Source organism: Pezoporus flaviventris, unplaced genomic scaffold (assembly GCF_033815535.1).
Source record: "Pezoporus flaviventris isolate CSIRO_AGI_PZ_B2104156 unplaced genomic scaffold, CSIRO_AGI_Pfla_v1 ptg000116l, whole genome shotgun sequence".
NCBI lineage: Eukaryota > Metazoa > Chordata > Aves > Psittaciformes > Psittacidae > Pezoporus > Pezoporus flaviventris.
Window position 1 is genome coordinate 158,825 of NW_026892664.1, and position 23,692 is coordinate 182,516.

At 45.9% G+C, this 23,692-nt stretch overlaps 2 protein-coding genes and 1 pseudogene across 2 annotated transcripts; all 3 read left to right on the plus strand.

The window, feature by feature from the left end:
• Nucleotides 1-4,633: 4,633 nt before the first annotated feature.
• Nucleotides 4,634-5,575, plus strand: LOC133282226 (olfactory receptor 5F1-like; annotated as a pseudogene).
• Nucleotides 5,576-9,064: 3,489 nt separating this feature from the next.
• On the plus strand, nucleotides 9,065-10,003 carry LOC133282158 (olfactory receptor 5G9-like). Its single transcript, XM_061478233.1, has one exon. The coding sequence runs from the start codon at nucleotides 9,065-9,067 to the stop codon at nucleotides 10,001-10,003; it is 939 nt and encodes a 312-aa protein (XP_061334217.1).
• Nucleotides 10,004-21,092: 11,089 nt separating this feature from the next.
• LOC133282227 (olfactory receptor 8I2-like) lies at nucleotides 21,093-21,659 on the plus strand (the record flags this gene model as incomplete). The annotated part of the gene is made up of 1 exon (XM_061478282.1): nucleotides 21,093-21,659. A coding segment is annotated over one exon (567 nt), but the record flags the coding sequence as incomplete, so codon positions are not given.
• Between the last annotated feature and the right edge of the window lie 2,033 nt (nucleotides 21,660-23,692).

The following is a 23,692-nucleotide window of genomic DNA, read 5'->3' on the forward strand; positions in this document are numbered from 1 at the left end:
TCAATTTGATGGATGGACCACTCGGTGGATAAACAACTGGCTGGATGGCTGCATGCAAAGAGTTGTGGTCAATGGCTCAATGTCCGGCTGGAGACCAGTAACGATTGGTGTCCCTCAGGGATCGGTATTGGGACTGGTCTTGTTTAACATCTCTTTCGCTGACATGGACAGTGGGATTGAGTGCACCCTCAGCAAGTTTGCCGATGACACCGAGCTGTGTGGTTCGGTTGATACCCTGGAGGGAAGGAATGCCATCCAGAGGGACCTTGACACGCTTGTGAGGTGGGCTGATGCCAACCTCATGGAGTTTAAGCATGCCAAGTGCAAGGCCCTACACCTGGGTCAGAGCAATCCCAGGCACAGCTACAGGTTGGGCAGAGAAGAGATTCAGAGCAGCCCAAAGCGAAGGACTTGGGGGTGTTGGTTGATGGGAAAATGAACATGGGCTCGCAGTGTGCGCTTGCAGCCCAGAAAGCAACCATATCCTGGGCTGCATCAAAAGATGCATGACCAGCAGGTCGAAGGAGGTGATCCTGCCCCTCTACTCTGCTCTTGTGAGACCTCACCTGGAGGATTTGGTGCAGTTCTGGTGTCCTCAACATAAAAAGGACATGGAACTGTTGGAACAAATACAGAGGAGGCCACGAGGATGATCAGGGTCTGGAGCGCCTCCCATATGAAGACAGGCTAAGGAAGTTGGGGCTGTTCAGCCTGGAGAAGAGAAGGCTGCGTGGAGACCTCATAGCAGCCTTCCAGTGTCTGAAGGGGGGCTATAGGGATGCTGGGGAGGGACTCTTCATTAAGGACTGTAGTAACAGGACAAGGGGTAACGGGTAAAACTTCAACAGGGGAAGTTTAAGTTCGATATAAGAAGGAAATTCTTTCCTGTGAGGGTGGTGAGGCCCTGGAATGGGTTGCCCAGGGAGGTTGTGAATGCTCCATCCCTGGCAGTGTTCAAGACCAGGTTGGACGAGGCCTTGGGTGATATGATTTAGCGTAAGGTGTCCCTGCCCACGGCAGGGGGGTTGGAACTGGATGATCTTAAGGTCCTTTCCAACCCTAATGATTCTATGATTCTATAAAACAAGGCAGGAGGTGAGAAAATCAGTTTTTTCTCAAGATAGAGATGATTCTGTGCAGTACAGTCATGCAGATCCACACATGGAGTCCAAGTCTGTTTGTGTCACATTATGTCTAATACCAGTTTTATACATTTTATTTGTATTCCTCTGTCACACATATGTATATTTACACACATACACACATAGTACGCATATAGGAGGTGAGGGACAAGGTCAAGAATCTTGCAAGAAAAGTGGATATTTATCAGTGACAAAAGTGAGAATTGAATAAAGCTGATTGGTGTTCCTGTGAGGAAAAAGAGGCCTGGGATAATTCAAGGTAATCTGTTCCTACATGCTGGTGGCTGAGAAGTGAAATGAAGTTTGAAGTTGCTGCTCCTCTTGGTGTCCTTCCTAGGAATATACGATGGGGGTTCTATTTCTCATTAAATGCTCTCATTGACTGTTGTGCGGGAACTGTGAAAGAGCCTACATAAAGTCATGAGGATTAGTGGAAAATCCCATTAGTTTAGGCTTTCTCACTTGATGTATTCATGTCCTGCATGATACAAGTCTTGCATGTTGCCAGTGGTTGAACAACCTCCTCCTGCACTTCAGCAGAGGGCACTTCACCTCCTTGATCCTCAGGGTGTAGATGAATGGGTTTAGCATTGGGGTGTGATTTCCTCTCATGACCAGGTGTTACCTACCAAGGCAAAAGGAAGGAAAACGTCAAAATCATTGCAAACAGAAATTCACTTTTGGACCATGTTTGTTGATGTTACAATGTACTTATTTATTAGTGACTATATTCTGCTGACAATCTGCAATGCTGCATTTCTTTATAACAAAATAAGATTAATCCTTATTTAACTCTTGAATAAATTGGTGCATCTTTCTTTTGCTGCCTATGTGAAAGAAAACAACCTGCATTCACCATTGCTCCCTCTAATTATAAAGAAAAAACACACTGGTAAGGTTGATTTCTGATGCAGCTTTCCCAAAGAGGACACGAGGACATGAAGAAGGAATACCACTGCTTCATTGAAGGTGAGGCTCTGCTTTGTGTTGGCATTACCTCCTGTGACTTCCTTCTGCCACCGAGTGATGCGAGCCACGGGTTAATCCGCAACGCAGCAGAGAACATCTGTGTGCCAGCATCAGCTCTGTTAAGCACCTGATGTGAAGAGAGGTGAGTTCCTGCCAGACTCCAAGAGCCCAGCTTGTGGTGCTTAGGCTGTAAATACAGTTGCATGTGCTCTCCTGGGAGGAAGCCTCCAGGGCTGCTCATGCTTTCCCAAAGGAAAACAAAGATAAGGAAAAAGCAAAGGGTGTGAAATCACCTGTGAAAGGCATTGTGGTGCTTGGGCATCTGAGACATGATGTGGATGAGCCATTCCTGAGCGCAGCTACACAGCAGCAGTGATGAGCAGCTCATAGGATGCTTCTGACATACCTGTGGACCATACAAAGTTTTCAGTTTGACCTTGTCAACAGAATGAGAATGGGTTTAGAGACATTTCAGATCTTGCAGAGGGTCCCTAAATGCAACGTGAAGTACAAGTGACTCCATCTATGGAGCTGCTGCTGCCCCTCTGCACACTTGAGTGCCCAATTTTCCATCCTCTGTGGGATTATCCACATGTAGTGCCTGAATGTCCAACACCTGAGCTGGTGCTTTAGGGCTTCCACTGTATTCAAGGGTGAGAAATGGGCATTTGAGGCAGTGATGAATTGTCCCAGGGTGAGCTAATAGGCCTTTATCCCCCTGAGCAGACTCAGCTGGGGCTCCACTCCTACCCTCGGCCCATTTGCCCCCCATCTCTGTTTAAGCTCAGCCCAAGGTGGTTGGACTATATTTGAGTTTTTGTTTCCATTTTAGCAGGAGTTGTGCACATCTATGGAATACTTTGAGGGTGATCTGAGATTTCTTATGGACTTTCCTAGCAATTGCTGAACCTAAACCTGACCAGGGGATTGACTTGACCTGTGTTGGCTTGGTTTTGGACCTGCCTCATAGTCCCCAACTTGCTTGATGCTCTGGAATCTTGGCTGAACTTGGCCTAGGTCTCTGTTCCTGCTCTGTTTCTCTTGCTCAGGTACCGTGGGATGGTCCCTGCACACAGTGGTGTTCTCCTTTGGTTCAGTTTTGATAGATTGAAGAGACAAACCCCTATGGCACTCCCCATGTTCCTGCAGAGTAGAACCCATTACCCTCTGTCCCCAACAGCCCAGCCACTGCTCACTGCTCTGGCAGTCCCTTTCTATTGAGACCCTATCCCTCCATGGGCACAACAGGAGAAAGTCTATTCAGTGAGGGAATTAGAGTGATCAATTGAACTTTATACTCGAGTGTTATTCTCCAGTCATTAGTATCACCTCCATTTTCCAAATATAATTGTAGAATAATGTTTTTGAGTAGGTGAGTGACACTGCGGTTTGGTAATGGGTTTCCAGTCTTAGTAAAAACTCATAAAGCTGTCTAGCTTGAGGGTTTCTGTAGTTACAAGGTGCTGAGATGTTATCACTAAGAGATGCTCTTTGTCAATAACCTCACAGCAATTTCTGATTTCAGTGCATTCTGGCTCCCAGAAGACAGCCCATCTCAGGGGTTGAGACAGTAATAGCTCCAGATGCCTGACTTGTGAAGTCCCTTAGGCAACTTTCCAATTATATTTAAAGGAGGGAGAAAACAAGACTGGTATGGGGTGATGTGCCCAATGAGACTGCTGGCAGCTTATGTCAACCATCTAAGCTGGAAAGCAATAAATAGTGAAGACAGGAGCCTCTGGGAGACACAGCCATACATGGACAGGCAACACCATGTAGAACTAAACAGGGAAGGAATGGAGACTTGGAGGATTTCATGGAATGGTGAAGCACAGCATCATAGAATCACAAATTTTCTTCTCTGAAGCTCTGGTATATAAAGCAAGCTGGGAGGTGGAAAAATACTATCAAGACAGAGATGTTTCTGTGTAATAGTCATGCAAATGGGCAAGGAAGATCTGCTTAGAGGCAATGCCGAAGGAATGTAGCAGTGATTGTCACAGGAGCTTAAATTGCCTTTTCTCTTTGCAAACATCTCCTTGCTTAGTGGTAATGGTTATACAGGGACAAATATAAACATGTACATAAGAAATGCCTAATATCTTATGTATTTACCCCCTCTCCTGACACAATCCTTTTTGGGGATGTATTTTATCCTATTTAAGAGATCAGCATAGACAATTTCAATAGGATATGCTCTATTTGTCTGCATTGTGGCCTTTCTAGTTCCCCTAAGCAATGATAAGGTGTAGGTTCTGTCTTTGAATGATTTCCTTGGAGAAAGGAATAAGAGGTAGGCACATACCAGTAGTCAATAGCAGTGACTCCCTGCATGGGCAGGTGGTTGTGCACCACCTAAGCATCCTGCCAAGGTGCCTGGCTGTGTTTCATTAGAGAATGTCTTCATTATCTACAGAGTACAGGATTAAACCCCACTAATAGTTCAGCAAGGGATTAAGCCATCATAACCAAGCCACAGAAACCACCCTGCTGCCTGGGAACTGGGAGCCTCTTGGACACTGATGGCCTGGGAAAACTGGACTACGGTGACAGAGTTTGTTTTCAAGGGGTTCACAGATTGCCTCGACTTCCAGGTTACCCTCTTTGTGCTTTTCCTGCTCATTTATGTCACCACCGTGATAGGAAACCTTGGCATCGTTGCTGCAGTCTGGCTCGATTCCCAGCTTCAGAGCCCCATGTACTTCTTCCTCAGCCACTTGTCCTTCTTGGATCTGTGCTACTCCTCCGTGGTGACACCCAAAATGCTGCTGAACCTCTTGTCTGAAAGGAAGACTATTTCTTTTGCTGGCTGCTTCCTGCAGCTCTATTTTTATGCTGCTTTTGCAATCACAGAGTGCTACCTCCTGGCTGGGATGGCGTATGACCGATATGTTGCCATCTGCAACCCCTTGCATTAACTCATCCTCATGTCCAAGAAGGTCTGTGTTTCCCTCTTAGCTGGGTCCTATGCAGTTGGGCTTTTTAATTCAGCCGTCTTCACAGGCTTTGCATTAAGGGTGTCCTTCTGTGGCCCCAATGTCATTGACCACTTCTTCTGCGATGGGCCACCGCTCTCAAAGTTGGCTTGCTCTGATACTTCCCTCAACCAAGTGTTGCTGTTTGATTTTGGGGGCTTCAGTGAGGTCACCACAATATCAGTCATCCTCATCTCCTATGGCCACATCCTCTTCACCGTCATGAGGACAGGCTCTGTGCTGGGCAAAGCTTTTGGTACCTGTGCATCCCACCTAGTGGCTGTCACCATCTTCTATGGGACCCTTATCTTCATGTACCTATGGCCCAGCTCCAGCTACAACGTGGGCAGGGACAAAATAGTTTCTGTCTTTTACACCACGGTGACCCCAGTGTTGAACCCTTTCATCTACAGTCTGAGGAACAAGGAGACAAAGAGTGCTCTGAAGAGAACAGTGGGGAGAACGATTATTTCCCTGCCAAAGTCGTAAATGGTTTGACACTAAATGATGGGAGTGGGTTTGGTGTTTTTGAGTCTTTTTGAGGTTGGAGAGAAGCTGTGATAATACTTCTGTATATTATTGTTCATTTTGTAGACCAGCTTTATCGATGTGGGAGTAATTTGCTATACATTTGCCTCTTGATAGTGTATTTCATAACAGGAGAAACACATACTCACTGAAGAGCCACCAAAGGTTGATTTGTGATGAAACATGCTAAAGTGTCCAACTTGTTCCTGAATATTTGAAGACAAGAATGTGTTGGGTTTTCCTATGTACCTGCCATTGCTTAAGCAACCCCAAATCGCTTCTTTCTTGAAGGGAAATATGATGACAAGGCTCGGTCCTGTTAAACTAACCCATTTATGAGATTTCTGCTGAGGACTTGGACTAGTTTCTCAGCTGTCTTTTCAAGAGCCCACTTGTGGTCTCTTACAGCTGGGACATCATTCACCAGTATGGTGGACACTCTACCAAGTGCTGTACCTCTTCCAGCCATGAGATGTGTTCTCTGGACTTAAGGTGAATTTCAGTGCTTCCAGGTAATCCCCATGACAGATGGGAGCATGCAGGAGAACACACAGAGCAGACCAAGGAAGCTTGGAGGAGAGAGGAGGAAGAAAAGTTCCCTAAAGCTGCAGGAAACAGGGAAGCTGGAGAGGAGCTTCTCGGAATTTTCTTCCCTGATCAACGACCCATCAAAGAATGTTCAAAGGTATTTGAAGATTTCCCTGCTGCGCTTTAATCCTTCAAAGTGCTTTTTATAGTGAAGAAATACTTCAAATGATTTTGTTAATATACAGAGCAAAGAATTCGACAGTGATGGTTCCTAAATGTGCTGTTGAGTGGAATTGTTTAGTACATATATTCAAACTTAATGGACACTAAAGCCGTGCTGCATTAGTTGCAATACAACACATTTCTACTTTTATTCTCTTTTTTTTTTTTTTTTGCTCTAAGCATGTAGTTCTCTGTATCCACAAGACCATTAGTTGTGGGATTTAACTGGCCAAAAGTGAAGTTTAATAAGTAGACATTATATCTGATCTCAGTCTCCCTCCTTAGAAGGAACTCAAATGGCTCAAGTGAATGATGGGGCATAAAGATATAATAAAGATATATAAAGATATCAGCTGCATATAGAATGAATATCATGATTCTGATATATTTAACTTCAGGACATCTGAATTTCAGGTGGATAAGGCCCACCCAGCCTATGGGTCATGGCACTTCCTTAGGTCAGATTTCAGTTCTACGTAACTTCAATGTATTTTTTATTTGAAACTTCCCCTTTCCATTACCACCTTCATTATAAGAGGAAAATTAATAGGCTCAAAACATCCTTAGACGCAACAGAGCTGATACAAGATGAGGAATTCAGTGATAAACACTTTGAAGGTTTATACCTAATAAACTGATGACTGTCTACCTGCTTTCTACAAGTTGTTTTTCCTCCTAGTCATGCTGTTGTAAGAAGCAAAATAAGTTTATTCTGGCAATAACTGGAATATGTGTTTTTATTCACCTTTTCAGGGAAGGGGAGGATGTTTTGAGCTGTGCCTGAAGTGGGAACAAACAGGAATCACTGGTGAAAGTGTTGGCACAGAAACTCCCCAAATATAAACCCTGCTGTTAAAATATTGCCATTTGTAGAAGCTAAACCCAACCAAACACTTGTCTGGGGTCAACACAGCTGTCTGCATTGCTCTTCTCCATCCATATTTGGGTTTGTTAGTGCAAATTGTTGCTGGTTGTGCTGGTGACATTGATGCTTTCCTCCAGAAGCTCATGGGTTCCAGTGAGTCCTGCAGCATTTCTCAGCCATTCCTTTGGCCAACTGAATGGCACCACTGGAGTTCACAGACTGGAAGATAACCTGGGACACCTATAGCTCATGTGTTGGTCTGTATGTCACGCTGATGTGAACCAAGGTGAGCCCAAACCCATCTCATTTGCCCATCTCTCAGCCAGTCCTTTAGGCTCTCAGGGATACAAATCAGTAGCCCAGTGACAGTCTCCCCAGGGAAGTGGTGGATTCCCTACCATTGGACACTTAAGCTTCAGCTGGAGAAGGTGCTGGAACATCTAGCTTAGATCAGGCTTTGCCTAGAAAGGTTGGACCAGATGATCCTTGAGGTCCCTTCCACCCTGGTGTTCTCTGGTTCTGATGGAGAGCTTAGCCTGTTCATGGGACTATGTGTGGGTCTTCTCTGGCCATGGCAAATCCTCCTTTGGGCTACAGAGACTCTATTGATCCATCCAGTTCCCCCTGAGATATCATAGGATGTATGGACACAGGTCTGTCAGGCATGGCTTGTGTCCTTTAGGGTAGCCAGAGGGATGTATGGTAAGTCTCTGATAGTCCTGGACACCCACGTCTGAAGAGCTGAGCCACCACCTTCATTTCTCCTGACTGCAAAGAGGCTCTTGGCAGTTAGCTCATATACCAATGCTTAATGCTGTTGGCAGCTGATGGATGAATAAATCCCACTTATGGATCAAATCTGATCCAAATATGGCTCTGTTCATGCTGTCAGTCTGATCTCAAAGCATGGGCTTCTAGTATTTAAAGGGAAAACTCAGCTATATACTGAAAGAAACAGTGTGAATTGTAACCCCCAAAAATGTTCCAGGCACTGGAAGAGTCTGGTGTCTATTGAGTCTGTTGAGCAGAGGCAAACGACACTGAAGTTACCATGAATACACTATCAATTTGCTGCTACACCCCTCCAAAAATGTTATAGAAAGAACTGGATTAACATCATCCCTTTTCAAAAGAGGTTGTAGTGGAATGGGTTTGGTCTTGCAATAGAGGTGGAGCAGTGGAATGACTTGTCTCTGTGCAAAAAGGAGTCAAGAATGGGTAGCTGAGATCCTCTGGAAGTACCTGGAGCACAGTAAAAAGGTCTAATGGACCATCAGTCATGTTCTGACAAGTTGGTCCTAGATAGACCCCTGTTTTCCTAACCATCAGTAGCCTTTCAGGCTCATTTAGTGCTTGGAGGCTTGGGTCAGCCTTCATCTTCTATAATCCCAGCTGTCTTCTCCAGGCATCCGTCCAGAGGTAATTACCTAAGCTGCTTGCAGCAGGTGTTTAAGATAATTGACACAGACTGCCCTTTGGCTGCACCTTCTCACCTGCCCCTTGATTCTTCAAAAGGGCTTGTGAAGAACAACTTGTGCTTGCTTGGATCTCTGCTTTTCCTGTCCCTGGAGGCTGCTGAATGTTGTTACAGGTTAGAGATCTTTGTGACAACAATTAGAAGAGATTTTCCACCAGCCTGTGTGGGCAAGCTTGGAGCAAATGGCCACAGAGCAGTCCATTCCACTGTAGCTCCCTGGAAATGAATAGTGGGGATCCCTTGATGCACAGGGTGCTAATTGTCAAGTTATCCCATTCCAGTTCAAATAAAGGCATGGTTTCCACTGTCCTGTATTTTCCAGGGTTTTTTCCTTCCTTGCCAGCTACAAAAGCCCTGAATGGCAGAGCAGAAGCACACCTCAGCAGCAGAGTTCATCCTCAAGGGTCTCAGTGACCAATTAGAGGTGAAGGCAGCCCTTTTTGTGCTGTTGCTGCTCATCTACACCGTCACCCTTCTGGGCAACACAGGGATAACTGTAGCCATCCGAGGTCACCCACAGCTCCACACATCCATGTACTTCTTCCTGGGCAGCCTATCCATTGTTGACATCTGCTTCACCTCCGTGGTAGCCCCCAGGACGTTGGTCAACTTCCTATTGGAGAAGAAGACCATTTCCTTTGCTGGCTGTATGGGTCAAGCGTTCTTCTACATCGTCTTTGTGACAACTGAGTTTTTCCTGCTGGCTGTCATGGCCTATGACCGGTATGTGGCCCTCTGTAACCACTTACTCTACTCCTCGGTTATGACTCGGAGGTTGTGTGTGGGGCTGGTGGTAGGGTGCTACACTGGGGGTGTCCTGAACTCCATCATTCAGATGACCTTCATCATCAGGCTGCCCTTCTGCAGCTCCAATGTCATCAACCACTTCTTCTGTGATGTTCCTCCTCTCCTGTCTCTGTCCTGTGCCAGCACGTACATCAAGGAGATGATCCTCTTCTCCTTGGCTGGTGGCATTGAGCTCAGCACCATCTCTGCCATTCTGGTCTCCTACCTCTTCATCTTCTTTGCCATCCTGAGGATCCGTTCTGCTGAGGGCAGGAAAAAAGCCTTTTCCACCTCCATGTCCCACCTGATTGTGGTGATCATGTTGTATGGAACAACCATCTTCATGTATTTACGCCCTAGCTCTAGTTACTCCCTGAACACTGACAAAGTGGTCTCTGTTTTCTACACGGTGGTGATCCCCATGCTCAACCCCCTCATCTACAGCTTGAGGAACAAAGAGATGAAGGATGCTCTGTGGAGAACTGCAGAAAGAATCACAGTCAGGCTTTGAAAACCCTGATCCAGGGATGTGGGCAACATGAGGCTTTGTTCCAGAGGCTGTGGAGCCTCCACCCATGGACATGTTCAGAAGCTGCCTGAATGAGGCCAGGAGCAACCTGATGTGACCATGACTAGTCACTGATGTGACTATGACCAGCAGGACATAGTTATTGCTCAGAAAGGACATCTAGGAGGTCTCTGTTCCTATGACTGGCAAATTATACACATAAACACGTATCTATATGTGTGTATATACATAAAAACACAATATTAAATGCATCCTAAACTCTATATTTATATATAACACAATATATTCTTGTGTTAAATGTGAACACCAACACCCATGAGACTGATTTTCCTTGCCTCAGTTTAGTTGGGGTCTCAGTGAATTGTGGGCTGGGTGGGGGAGGCAGCTCCTATGAAAAGCTTTTCCCAGGAAGGATGGAAACCCAAGATCTAAATGGATGAACTGATCTTTTAATGCAGTTGAGGAGAAATGGCATACTGTGCATGAGCCAAGTGAGCGAAATGCAAATTCTTCAACAGGTCTGTGTTTGGAACCAGGCTGCTGAGTTAAATCACAGTCAAATTGGGCTTTGCCACCTCTCCTCCGGCAGCTGTAGAACTTCACCCTTTCAGTTTTCCTCCTCAAGTTCTGCATTTCTCAAAGCCTTTAAGAGAAGCTCTAAGGAGTTTTCTAATTTATACCCAGAGTGGTTTGTTAAAAACAAAGGCAAGAATGTTATCAGTAGAATTTGCCGCAGGAGAGTTGCACCTTGGTTTGAGGCAATGGGGATTAGAGAAATCCAAAGAGAACATGGAAACACACCAGGACCCTGAAACAACGGGAAAATCAAAGGTAATGAAAAAACCCAATCAAAAGTCTTTATTTCCTATGCAAGAAGTCATTCCTGGCACAAATTGCAGCTCCCCCATATCTTGGTTGCTGTAAAATCGCAATGCCACCAGGGAAAACAGTCACCACAGGGTTTCCCCACACACCCAAAACTTTCCTATTTCTTTAGCAGCTCATCACTCAAAGGTGAGAGATGTCCGTTGATCCAGTTGTGTTAACAAGCTCCTCTGGGAATGGATTTGGAGCTGATGGGCTGATAGGAAGGAGAAGGCTTGGCTGAGTCCTGGATGGAGATTTTCCACCTGTGGTCACTTGAGTTGTGGCATCACCAGTGGGAAAAACACTCTTTAATCCAGGGGAAAATAACCCAAACAGGGATCTGACCCTGGCCAGCACTAAGGAATAAATTTTTATTCTTTTTTTATACTTTCTTCCTTATTTATACTTTATCCTTTACATTTTATTTCTTATTATATATATATATTTATTATATATATATAATATATATATTCTTATTCTTTACTCTAATTTACTAAAGTTACCATCCTGAAGCTGACTCTTACTGTTGCCAGCAGGACATGACAGTACCCACATATGCCTGCTCTTTAGATGCCCATTTCCCCTTCAAAGCTACATTTCATCTACTTCTGAAGAAAATTCATTCCTTTTTCTATGCGATTTTTGTTCCTTCTTGGTACCATTGCTCTCTGTGGTCACCTCCAAGAGGTGCAAAATTGTCACAGGAGTCCCTCTAGGTATAAAAGGCAGAAATTTTCAAATAAGTGGCTAGAAACTCATGGATCGGGATTTCTTATACAACACCACCATCTAGTGGAGGTTTCTGGAATAGTCACTCCTTTCATTTAAGATAAAACCACCTTTTTCTTACGTGCTGGGAAGCTTTGGGTACCCAAGTGGCTTGTTCTTACTCAAGAAACTGAGAGATAATAGATAAATAAACTAAGACCATCATGTTGCCTCTACAGTTGGCTGATCCTATGTAGACAGTTTATTTCCTGACCCTGTTAAGGCAATGTCAGATAGTTTAACAGCTTCAAAGTCCCCTCGCATTTAGAAATTATGCTTTAAACCCCACTTTTCCTAATGCAGTTCTTGGCTGAGGCTTCAGGTTGTATGAAATGTAGATTATTGTAGAATCATAGAGTGGTTTGGGTTGGAAAGGAGCTTGGTTCCAACCCCCTGCCATGGTCAGGGACACTACACACTAGACCATGTCATCCAAGACTCTGTCCAACCTGGCCTTGAGCACTGCCAGGGATGGGGCAGCCACAGCTTCTCTGGGCACCCTGTGCCAGTGCCTCAGCACCCTCACAGGGAAGAGCTTCTTTGTTATATGTAACCTGAACTCCCCCTGTTTCAGTTCGAACCCATCACCCCTTTTCCTGTCACTACAGTCCCTGATGTAGAGTCCCTCTCCAGCATCCTTGAAGCCCCCTTCAGACACTGGAAGCTGCTGTGAGGTCTCCACACAGCTTCTTTTCTCCATGCTCAGCAACCCCAATGTTCTCAGCCTGGCTCCATACAGGAGCTGCTCCAGCCCCTGAGCGTCCTCGTGGCCTCCTTTGGACTTGATCCATGTCCTTCTGATGTTGAGGATATCAAATTCACTCTGCCTTTTAAATGCTTTTTTCATTAAATAGTCTGGGCTATCCATACACAATTTGAAGTGCTAATTCCTGGTGTTTTAAATGATTCCTTTCTCCATCAGTTGTTTCCTACAGATTCACAGATCCCTCTCAGAAAGTATCCCCATTGCACATCTTTACTCCTGACAAAGCCCTCCCAGATTTTATAATGAAAGCAAACAAAAACACATCAGATCTCAAATCAGGTAAGGTCTCAACCTTTATCCCATGGAGGTGAAGGATTTAATTCCTTGTTGTTGATGGATGTAAATCACACCCATCACCACCTAAATAATCCCAGGGGAGCAGCTGGGCTTATTTAGGTGCTCTCTGATGCTGAATTAAATGGGTGAGGATGCCTATACAGTAACCAAGTTCCTGGGTTACTGGTGGATCCATCCTGGTAACCTGCATGGGGTAGGAAACCCACCTTTTGTTGCAGAACATTAAGTGCTAGGCAGGAATAACCAGGGTCATTCCCTACTAGGGCTTTCTGGGAGTAAAGAGGTGATTTCTGTCCTTTCCTGGAAGACCCTGCAGCCAACTCTCATCTTTGGGAGCACAGTAATGGAAGCATTTCTGATTGAAAAGTAAAGGCATCTGCATCAAAATGAAAAGGAAGTTGTGCTTTTATTTTTCATTCTAAGTAACAGCATGAACTGAGATAAAGGAGAGCTGGATTGTACCTACACAGAGGGTTGAACACTTCCAAGAGTGCTTCCCAAGAGGTAATCTTGTTTTTGAATACGGATATGACACACTACATACTGCTATGTACTAAACAACCTCTGGGGATTTTTGAAGGCTGGATAAAACTCTTAAAGGGGCTGATATTGTTCAAATAAGACCTTCTGGTGCCATTAATTTTAAAACCTGTTGGGTGTATCCTGACCTGGCTCTTGGGAGCACTTTGCCTGGTCTGACAGCTCCCTGGCGGTTAATGTGTAATCCCCTGACTTGTTTTACCCCTGGCTCTGTGAATATCACAAAGGACAAGGCTCTGGAAGGACGGGTAGATGCTGCATGGGAGAAGACAGAGCAGCATTACCCTTCTAGCTGGAGCCTGGAGAAGCTGGGAGTATTAAAACCCATTTCAAGTGGATCTGAGAGCAAAGAGGAAGAAATCCCTGATATGAAAACCCTGCTTTGTCCTGTGGCATCCACAGGATCCACAGGCCTTGTAGCAAACCTTACCTCCTCTGCTTTATTTCAGGGCAGCAGAAACCATCCCCTTGAGGAACCAGAGGCATGCTGGTGCTGTGAGCATGGGGCTCTTTTGCTTCATATTTTAAACGATCCTTTTCTTCACTCATTAGACAGTTTGTGCTGTAAGACTCTCGAAAGAGCAGGTAACCAAGCAGTGTGTTATAACTTCATATATCTGGCACCTTCCCCTTGTTCCTGTACTGAGATCTTGAGGATAACATCCACCATGATGGCTTTGGACTGCCAAACTGGAAATTGAGATTGCCAGAGGGAGATTGATGAGCTCTTAGGCAGAAGCTCTTCTCTGTGAGGGTGCTGAGGCGCTGGCACAGGGTGCCCAGAGAAGCTGTGGCTGCCCCACCCCTGGCAGTGCTCAAGGCCAGGTTGGACACAGGGGCTTGGAGCAAGCTGCTCTAGTGGAAGGGGTCCCTGCTCGTGGCAGGGATTGGAGCAGGATGAGCTTTAAGGTCTCTTCCAACACAAATAACTCTGGGATTCTATGGTTCCATGAGAGCAAGCTAACTGCTACCTAATGAGGAGGTTGTGCTACAAGGTTTTGCCTGGCTGTAGGATCATAACAGCATCTGGATGTTCTCCTATCCATAATGTCAAGAGTTACATCTTGGATAACACTAGCAACAGTCTGCTTGTTGAGTCCTAGGGCAGCTTGTTGAAAGCTTGGCCAAAAAGCAAGATCTTACCAAATCGGAGTAGGAAAGCCACAAATGGAGGTCCTTTCCCCAGGAATACAGGGATAAATATTCAGTTAACTCTTCAGCAGAGTGTGGACCCACAACCTGCATGGATAATATCTAAACGAGGGCGGCAAGGTATGGATTTTCAGATTAATATATCTCCATTCCAGTGAGCGTGCTCAAACTGCAAGGAGATGTGATTGCTGGGGGAAGTTGTCATGTATAGCATAAGCTGCAGCCTTAGAAACATCCCAGGTTTCATATCTGCACCTTGGATCACTTCAGACCAAGCACTTGGTTTGTCAAGCAAGAAAAAGGAGGGTGAGCCTTTGTTAATTGTGAGCTTCAGGTTGATTGTCCCCTGGCAGGAGATGTGTGTGTCTGGGCAGGTGGATGCTGCCTCAGGGGGAGGATTGAGCCCCAGACCCAAACACTTCGATTTTCACTACTTGGGTCACGTTTTCCAGCTCCGTGGTGATGGCTCAGGAGCTGCTTTGCCTCCAGCATCTCTATGTGAGCAGTGAAAAGCAGCTCTAAATCCCAATTAATAACACCAGGAGACCACACGTGTTGCTCACAGGACATCTGAAATGAGGAGTCTGGCTCTGGAGGTGGACCTCACCCCTTCAGCAAAGGGCCATCGAATAATGATGACTCTTAAGCATGGCTCTGCTTGTCAGATACCAGCCACACGCACTCCTGCTTTGCTCTCTGGTGTAACTCTGTAAAGTGATGATTAATGTTAGGCAGGAAAAATCAATGAAGATTTATTCCGCCTGTTGTTAGCTGTGATTTTAGGAGCTGCTGATTTCTCCCAGGCAGAATTTATCTTTGATCAAGCCTGAATGTATCTTTTGTCTCCAAGTTAGGCATCGTGTCTAAAGCAAAGTGAGACGAGAAATCCTGGTTCTGCACCATCCTACCTTAAGGAAAGCCACATTTGCTCTCAAAGAGCTCCTCCTGGGTCACAGAGAACAGCTATTTATTCCTCATGCATCACACTAGATTGGCAGCACCCAAAAGATGAGAAATAATTCCTTTTTCCCAGCAGTTACTCAGGAATTCAAGGACTTCCATGTGTCAATGGCTTGAGAGGAGCTATGAGGAACCCTGCAGTTTATTCATTCTGGTGTTGCCCTGCCTCCTTGCCTTAAAATACCTACTTGCTTCCAAGTGTGTTGGTGGTGGTTGTGGTGTTCAGCCAAGACTGGCCTTGGGAACTTGATGTTTTCCTCTCTCAAAAAGAATTTACCTCATATTAACATATATATATATATATGTGTGTGTATATATGTATATATACACCCTTTACATTGACTTAAAGTGGTGTAGCTGATTGATAGACAAAACGTGACATTCTTAATATTATTGAGGGATTTGGGCCTCTTCAGAATTTTCAGTTGCCTCTCCTGGATGTCTGCTACTCCTCTACCATCATCTCTCAAGCCTTGCTCAATATTCTAGTGGAGCAGAAAGTGATTTCCTTCATTGGATGTGCCACTCAGCTCTTCTGCTTTGCAACCTGTGCCACCACCGAGTGCTACATGCTGGCTGCTATGGCTTATGATCGCTACATGGCCATTTGTAATCCCCTTCTCCTACTCCATGGTCATGTCCCAAAGGCTTTGCATTGGGATGTTGGCTGGTTCCTACTTAGCTGGCGTGATCAGCTCTACCATACACACGGTTTCCATATCTCGTCTCCCGTTCTGTCAGTCCAAGACGATCAATCACTTCTTCTGTGATGGACCACCACTGCTAGCCCTCTCCTGCTCTGACACCCCTGCCATTGAGGTGATGGTTGTTGCCGTGGTGGGGTTCAAGGTACTGAGCACCACGGTCTTCATCCTCATCTCCTGCTTGTTGCTCCTTTTCACTGTCATGCAGATGCGGTCTGTGGTTGGTCAATGAAAAGCTTTCTCCACCTGTGCCTCTCACTTCATCTCCACTGCTTTGCACTATGGCAGCTCCCTCTTCATGTACCTCCAGCCCAGCTCCAGGCAGTCCTCGAAGCATGACGAGGTGGTCTCCATGACTGTCATGGCCTCTTAGGCGGAAGCTCTTCCCTGTGAGGGTGCTGAGGTACTGGCACAGGGTGCCCAGAAAAGCTGTGGCTGCCCCATCCCTGGCAGTGTTCAAGGCCAGGTTGGACACAGGGTCTTGGAGCAAGCTGATCTAGTGGAAGGGGTCCCTGCCTGTGGCAGGGGTTGGAGCTGGATGAGCTTTAAGGTCCCTTCCAACACAAATCAGGCTGCAATTCTAAGAAATAAAGCTGCAACAGTCTATTGGTCAACAAAGCCCTTGTGTTAAATGGGGACAAGTCATATCACAGTATCACAGTATCACAGTATGTTAGAGATTGGAAGGGACCTCAAAAGATCATCTAGTCCAATCCCCCTGCCGGAGCAGGAACACCTAGATAATGTTACACAGGAATGTGTCCAGGCGTGTTTTGAATGTCTCCAGAGAAGGAGACTCCACAACCTCCCTGGGCAGCCTGTTCCAGTGTTCCGTCACCCTCACTGAGAAGAAGTTTCTTCTCAAGTTTAAGTGGAACCTCTTGTGTTCCAGTTTGTACCCATTACCCCTTGTCCTATCATTGTTTGCCACTGAGTAGAGCCTGGCTCCGTCCTCGTGACACTCCCCCTTTATATATTTATAGACACCAATAAGGTCACCCCTCAGTCTCCTCTTCTCCAAACTATAGAGACCCAGCTCCCTCAGTCTTTCCTCATAAGGGAGATGCTCCATTCCCTTAATCATCTTTGTTGCCCTGCGCTGGACTCTCTCCAGCAGCTCCCTGTCCTTCTTGAACTGAGGGGCCCAGAACTGGACACAATACTCCAGATGCGGTCTCACCAGGGCAGAGTAGAGGGGAAGGAGGACCTCTCTCGACCTACTAACCACCCCCCTTCTAATACACCCCAGGATGCCATTGGCCTTCTTAGCCACAAGGGCACAGTGTTGGCTCATGGTCATCCTGTTGTCCACTAGGACCCCCAGGTCCCTCTCCCCTACACTGCTCTCTAACAGGTCGTTCCCCAACCTATACTGGAACCTGGGGTTGTTCCTGCCCAGATGCAGGACTCTACACTTTCCCTTGTTATATTTCATCAAGTTACTCCCTGCTCAACTCTCCAGCCTGTCCAGGTCTCGCTGGATGGCAGCACAGCCTTCTGGCGTGTCAGCCACTCCTCCCAGCTTAGTGTCATCAGCAAACTTGCTGATAGTACACTCAATTCCCTCTTCTAAATCATTGATGAATATATTAAATAATACCGGTCCCAGTACTGACCCTTGAGGCACTCCACTAGTTACAGGCCTCCAACTAGACTCAGCCCCATAGACTAAAACTCTCTGGCTTCTCTCCTTCAGCCAGTTCGCAGTCCACCTCACTACCTGATCATCCAGTCCACACTTCCTCATTTTAGCCGTGAGGATGCTGTGGGAGACTGTGTCAAATGCTTTGCTGAGGTCAAGGTAGACCACATCCACCGCTCTGCCATCATCCATCCACCGTGTTATTTCCTCATAAAAGGCGAAGAGATTGGTCAAACATGATATCTGAGCCTCTGCTCTGCTGTGAATTTAAGTAGGGGTGTAAAGAGCAAGAATGCTGGTAAAGAGGAAGGATTTGGGGTCTTCCTCTCCCCTGAACACCCAAGGTGCTGCTGGCATGGGTATCCTCATGAGCCCGATGGAGCAAGTACAATACCCAGCTGTCTGCATCTGGGACTTCAAGCTGCATTATTCACCCTGCACAATCGCATCCAGGTATTCTCAGTGCCTCTTTTTGCCTTCATGTAGTTCTTTTCAATAATCTTTGAATTATATATTTTTCTTCTTTCCAGAATTTGATTGAGGGTTATTTCTCCCTCTGCTATACTGATTTTCCCACTTCACAAGCCTTGGTTTTAGCCCAGTACCCAATGGGGAAGAAAGACATTCAAAACCACTCAGAAATCATTTTCTACCCTCCTCCAGTGCATCTCCTGGACTGTCAGTCTGGTTCCTTCCAGCAGAAAAACAGGTTGACATTGAAAACATCTAAAGCCATCTACATTCTTCTCTTTCTTGCTTCCCCACATTTTCATACCTTGGTTTTCTCTTCTATCTGCTCCATCCTTTGTCTTTTCTAAATGTCTGGGGCAAGGTTATCATTTAATATTTCTACTAAGGGTTTTATCATGTCTCTTCATCTAGGAGAAATATTCGGGACACACCGACACTCAGAATTCTTCAGATGAAGACTGGGAAATCTGACTTCATCCTGATATATCCTCAAAGCAGCCACGTTTTGAGCCAATGCTTTTGACCAAAGTGTTGTACAATCACTAGTCAAGTGTATGGAAATGAATGCATCTGATGGAAAGGACTCCCCATGACCAGTGCAAACCATCCACACAGAGGTTGCTTTGTTGTGTTTGTTTTCAGCTCCCTTCAATGCAATATTAGATGAACCCTGTGGATGTAAAGGGCTTCCTCAGGGAAACACTGAAAGGAAGAGTTGTGTGATAGATGGGGAAATACAAAGCAAACTGTCCTGGGCCTGTCTTCCTGGGTAGGTCTCTGCAGGAGAACTGGTCTTGGAGGTGTTGATGCGGCCAGAAGGAGTTTGGGGAGAGAGGAATTGAGAGGTTGTTTTGCTGATCAAGTCAAACTAATTATCCGATGGAGTAGGGTCCTTTGGGAGAACAGTTTGCACAATACAAGCCTCTGAGGTAATGCCTCCTGTGAGATAAAACCCCTCCACCAGCCAGCCTGGAGCATCCTGCTCCCAGGCATTTCTCCTTCAACTCATCGCATGGTCTCCAGGAGGAGCTGCAGGCACTGCATCCACCACCACCTTCCTCTTTAACCAAGCAGGTACAAAAGGGTTTGATGGGTGGTGGGTCCAGTTTGACCCTGGTCTTGCTGCCTCTCACATGCTTGATGGCATGTTGAATTTCACTGTTCTTCAGGGACTGTATTGATAGGGCAAGGGGTGATGGGTTTAAACTGAAACAGGGAAATTCAGGTTGGAGATAAGGAAGAAATTCTTCCCTGTGAGGGTGCTAAGTCACTGGCACAGGGTGCCCAGCGAAGCTCTGGCTGCCCCATCCCTGGCAGTGCTCAAGGCCAGGTTGGACACAGGGGCTTGGAGCAAGCTGCTCTAGTGGAAGGTGTGCCTGCCCGTGTCAGGGTTTGGAGCTGGGTGAGCTTTAAGGTCCCTTCAACCCAAACCCTTCTATGATAGACCATAGTGTAAATAAAAGTGCCCTAGTATGCCTAATAGGTTTGCTTCAAAAACACCAACCTTCCTGACCCCATCTACAACTGATTTAGTGATATTTTAGCATGAGAATATCCAAGCTAAAGCCTTAAAAGTTTGGTTTATATATGGTATATTTTGTATTTTACACCCTTAGGTGTATATTTGGGTTGGTCATAGGAAGCTCACTGCAATCCCAGCAAAGCTCTATTAGAGCCAAGACCACTGTATTCCTTTAACCTTATGCAGTGTGGGGCTTCTTGGGAGGAGGTTGGGACTGGATGAGTTTTAAGGTCCCTTCAACCCAAAGCATTCTATGATAGCCTGAGGTGTGAATAAACGTGTGCTAGTACGGGGTAGCTTTGCTTCAAAAACCCGTGTTCCTGCCCCATCTCCAACAGATTTAGGGGTATTTTAGCACTGATGTAGCCATTCATAGGTTGATATTCCATCAAGTAATTCATCTGCAGAGGAATTTCATGGCAGAGATGAGAATATTCAAGCTAAAGCCTGAAAATTTTGGTTTATATATGATATATTTTACACCCTTAGGTGCATATTTGGATTGGTCATAGGCAGCTCACTGCAATCACAGCAAGGCTCTGCTGGAGCCAAGTCCACTGCTTTCCCTTAACCTTATGCAGGGTGGTGGTTCTTCAAAAGCAGATAAACTTAGAACCTAAAGCAAATTTCAAGTACATGGCTTTGTGTTGTGATGAAAAGGATGCAGCACAAGTAATGAAGCTACAGAAGAGAATTGATCCATTCTGAAAAATACAAAATAGAGAGAAAAAAAATCCTTAAAATTCCCAGAAATCAGTGAAGAAAAGACAAAATGTTTTCTGTTTTCCACATTTTGAGATGTATTTATTTGATTTTATTGTATTATACTTTGATAGACGTGATGTTTTTCAGTGTTTCATTAGTGCAGTGTATATCAATCATGGTAGAATTATTCTCTTTTAATTTCAGGTTGTGTAATGAGCTCCTTCACCTCTTTGACTTCAGATCTTGAGCTACAGACAGAAATACACCATTACAAATGCACCATTTTCCATTGCATTTACTTTATGGATTAAACTCCAACTAAACTTCCACATTATTTCTCTTCTAGGGGTGTATTTCACTGATTCCTTTCAATCCAAATCCATCAACTTGTTGAAATGACGGATACAGGAAACCTCACGGTTCTCTCCGGCTTCATCCTCTTGGGTTTCTCTGATGCCCCAGAGCTACAAAACACCATCTTCACAGTCTTCTTATCCCTCTATGCTTTCATGGTGCTGGGGAACCTGACAATGATCCTGCTGATCAACACTGACCCCAACCTCAACATCCCCATGTACTTCTTCCTGAGCCACTTATCTTGCATGGATGTTTGCCTTTCCTCTGCTATCATCCCAAAAGCTCTGGAGACCTTCCTGCTGGGGAGAAGCCACATCTCCTTTTGGGGTTGCTTTGTCCAGATGTATATTTTCCTGGTTCTGGGTATCTGTGAGAGCTTTCTCTATGGGGTAATGGCTTACGACCGATACACGGCTGTGTGCAAGCCCCTGCTCTACACCACTACCATGACCAGGGCGCGTTGCTATGGCATGATGGTGCTGGTGTACACCATCGGGTTCCTCACCTCCCTGGTGCACATCACGCTGGCAGGGAGGTTGTCCTTCTGTCAGGACAGGAGCATCAACCACTTCTTCTGTGAGCTGCCCACCCTCCTGCAGCTCTCCTGCTCAGACACAAGCACAAATGAGGTCTTCCAGGTTTACAGCACTGTGTTTAACGTCATGGTCTCTCTCCTGATGATCCTGGTGTCCTACATCTACATCCTCCACACCGTCCTGCAGATCCCTTTGGCCACGAGGAGGCTGAAGGTCTTCTCTACCTGCGCCTCCCACTTGGCTGCCATCACCATCTTCTATGCACCCGGGATCCTCACCTACGTCCAGCCTCATGAGGCATCCTCATGGAATCAGGCAAAGCTGGTGTCGGTGTGTTACTCCATCCTCACCCCAACCCTCAACCCCCTCATCTACAGCCTGAGGAACAAGGAGGTGAAGGGGGCTCTGAGGAGGCTGTGGGAGCGAAAGCTGCTGCCACATCTATGCAGGGTTTGAAAGCACATTTGGAGCTCTTCAGTACTGTGGAGGTAAGGAAGAAACACGTGGTCATGGAATTGATAATTACTGGCCATTATTTGTCATTATTGGTCCCTGTTACTCATTATTACAGTTAAGGAGATCACAAAGCAAGTGCAGGGTATGGAGAACCTGCACAACAAATGGTTCTCTTCAAACAGCTTCAGGCTGTTTTAAGTGTGGCCTGAGAATTCAATATTTCATCCAAATAAGTATCAGCTCCTCAATAGCAGCCCTGAGACACCACCTTGTTTTTTTGTGTCTTTATTGTGCTAAATGAAAGTAGAGCCCACAAAAAGGAGGCTCAGACCTCACATAAGGCACTGACCACTGTCTCCATTGCCCGCTTGATAAGCATTTTCTCAATGATGAACTGCGGGAAGGTCAAGAGGATTTGATCCAGCTCTGCTGTCCCCAACACAAGGTGGAAGTGGAGCTGCTGGAGCAACTCTAGAGATGCAACAAGGATGCTCAGGGGCTGGAGCAGCTCCTGTGGGGAGCCAAGCTGAGAACATTGGGTCTGTGCAGCCTGGAGAACAGAAGCTGTGTGGAGACCTCAGAGCAGCTCCCAGTGTCCGAAGGGGGCTACAAAAAACCTGTAGGAGGCAAAGGGGAATGGCTTGAACCTGCCCGAGGGGAGACTGAGATGAACTCTTAGGCACAAGCTCTTCCCTGTGAGGGTGCTGAGGCGCTGGCACAGGATGCCCAGAGAAGCTGTGGCTGCCCCATCCCTGGCAGTGTTCAAGGCCAGGTTGGACACAGGGGCTTGGAGCAAGCTGCTCCAGTGGAAGGTGTCCCTGCCCGTGGCAGTGGTTGGAGCTGGATGAGCTTTAAGGTCCCTTCCAACACAAACCAAGCTGCAATTCTAAGAAATAAAGCTCTGACAGTCTGTTGGTCAACAAAGCCCTTGTGTTAAATGGGTACAAGTCATATCTGAGCCTCTGCTCTGCCGAGAATTTAAGTAGGGGTGTAAAGAGCCTGAGTGCAGGTGAGAGGGAGGATCAGGGGTCTTCCTCTCCCCTGAACACCCAAGGTGCTGCTTGCCTGGCTATCTTGACAAAGCTGATAGAGCAAGTGCAGTACTCAGCTGTCTGCTTCTGGGATTTCAAGCTGCATTATTCACCCTGCACAAGCACACCCAGGTATTCTCAGTGCCTCTTTCCGGATTCATGTAGTTCTTTTCAATAATCTTTTAATTAAATTATCCTTCTTTTCTAAATTAGGTTGAGGGTTATTTCTCCCTCTGTTACACTGATTTTCCCACTTCACAAGCCTTCGGTTTAGCCCAGTACTCAGTGGGGAAGAAAGACATTCAAAACCACACAGAAATCCTTTTCTACCCTTCTCCAGTCCATCTCCCCGACTGTCAGTCTGGTGCCTTCTAGCAGAAAAACAGGTTGACATTGAAAACATCTAAAGCCATCTACATTCTTCTCCTTCTTCCTTCCCCACACTTTCATAGCTCAGTTTTCTCCTCTCATTGCCCCATCCTTTGACTTTTCTAAATGTCTGGGACAAGGTTATAATTTAATATTTCTCCTAAGGGTTTTATCATGTCTCTTCATCTAGGAGAAGCATTCAGGACACACCGGAACTCAGGATTCTTCAGATGAAGACTGGGAAATCTGACTTCATCCTGTTATATCCTCAAAGCAGCCACGTTTTGAGCCAGTGCTTTTGACCAAAGTGGTGTACAATCACTAGTCAAGTGTATGGAAATAAAAGCATCTGATGAAAAGGACTCCCCATGACCAGCGCAAACCATCCACACAGAGGATGCTTTGTTGTGTTTGTTTTCAGCTCCCTTCAATGCAATATTAGATGATCTCTGTGGATGTAAAGGGCTTCCTCAGGGAAACACTGAAAGGAAGAGGTATGTGATAGATGGGGAAATACAAAGCAAACTG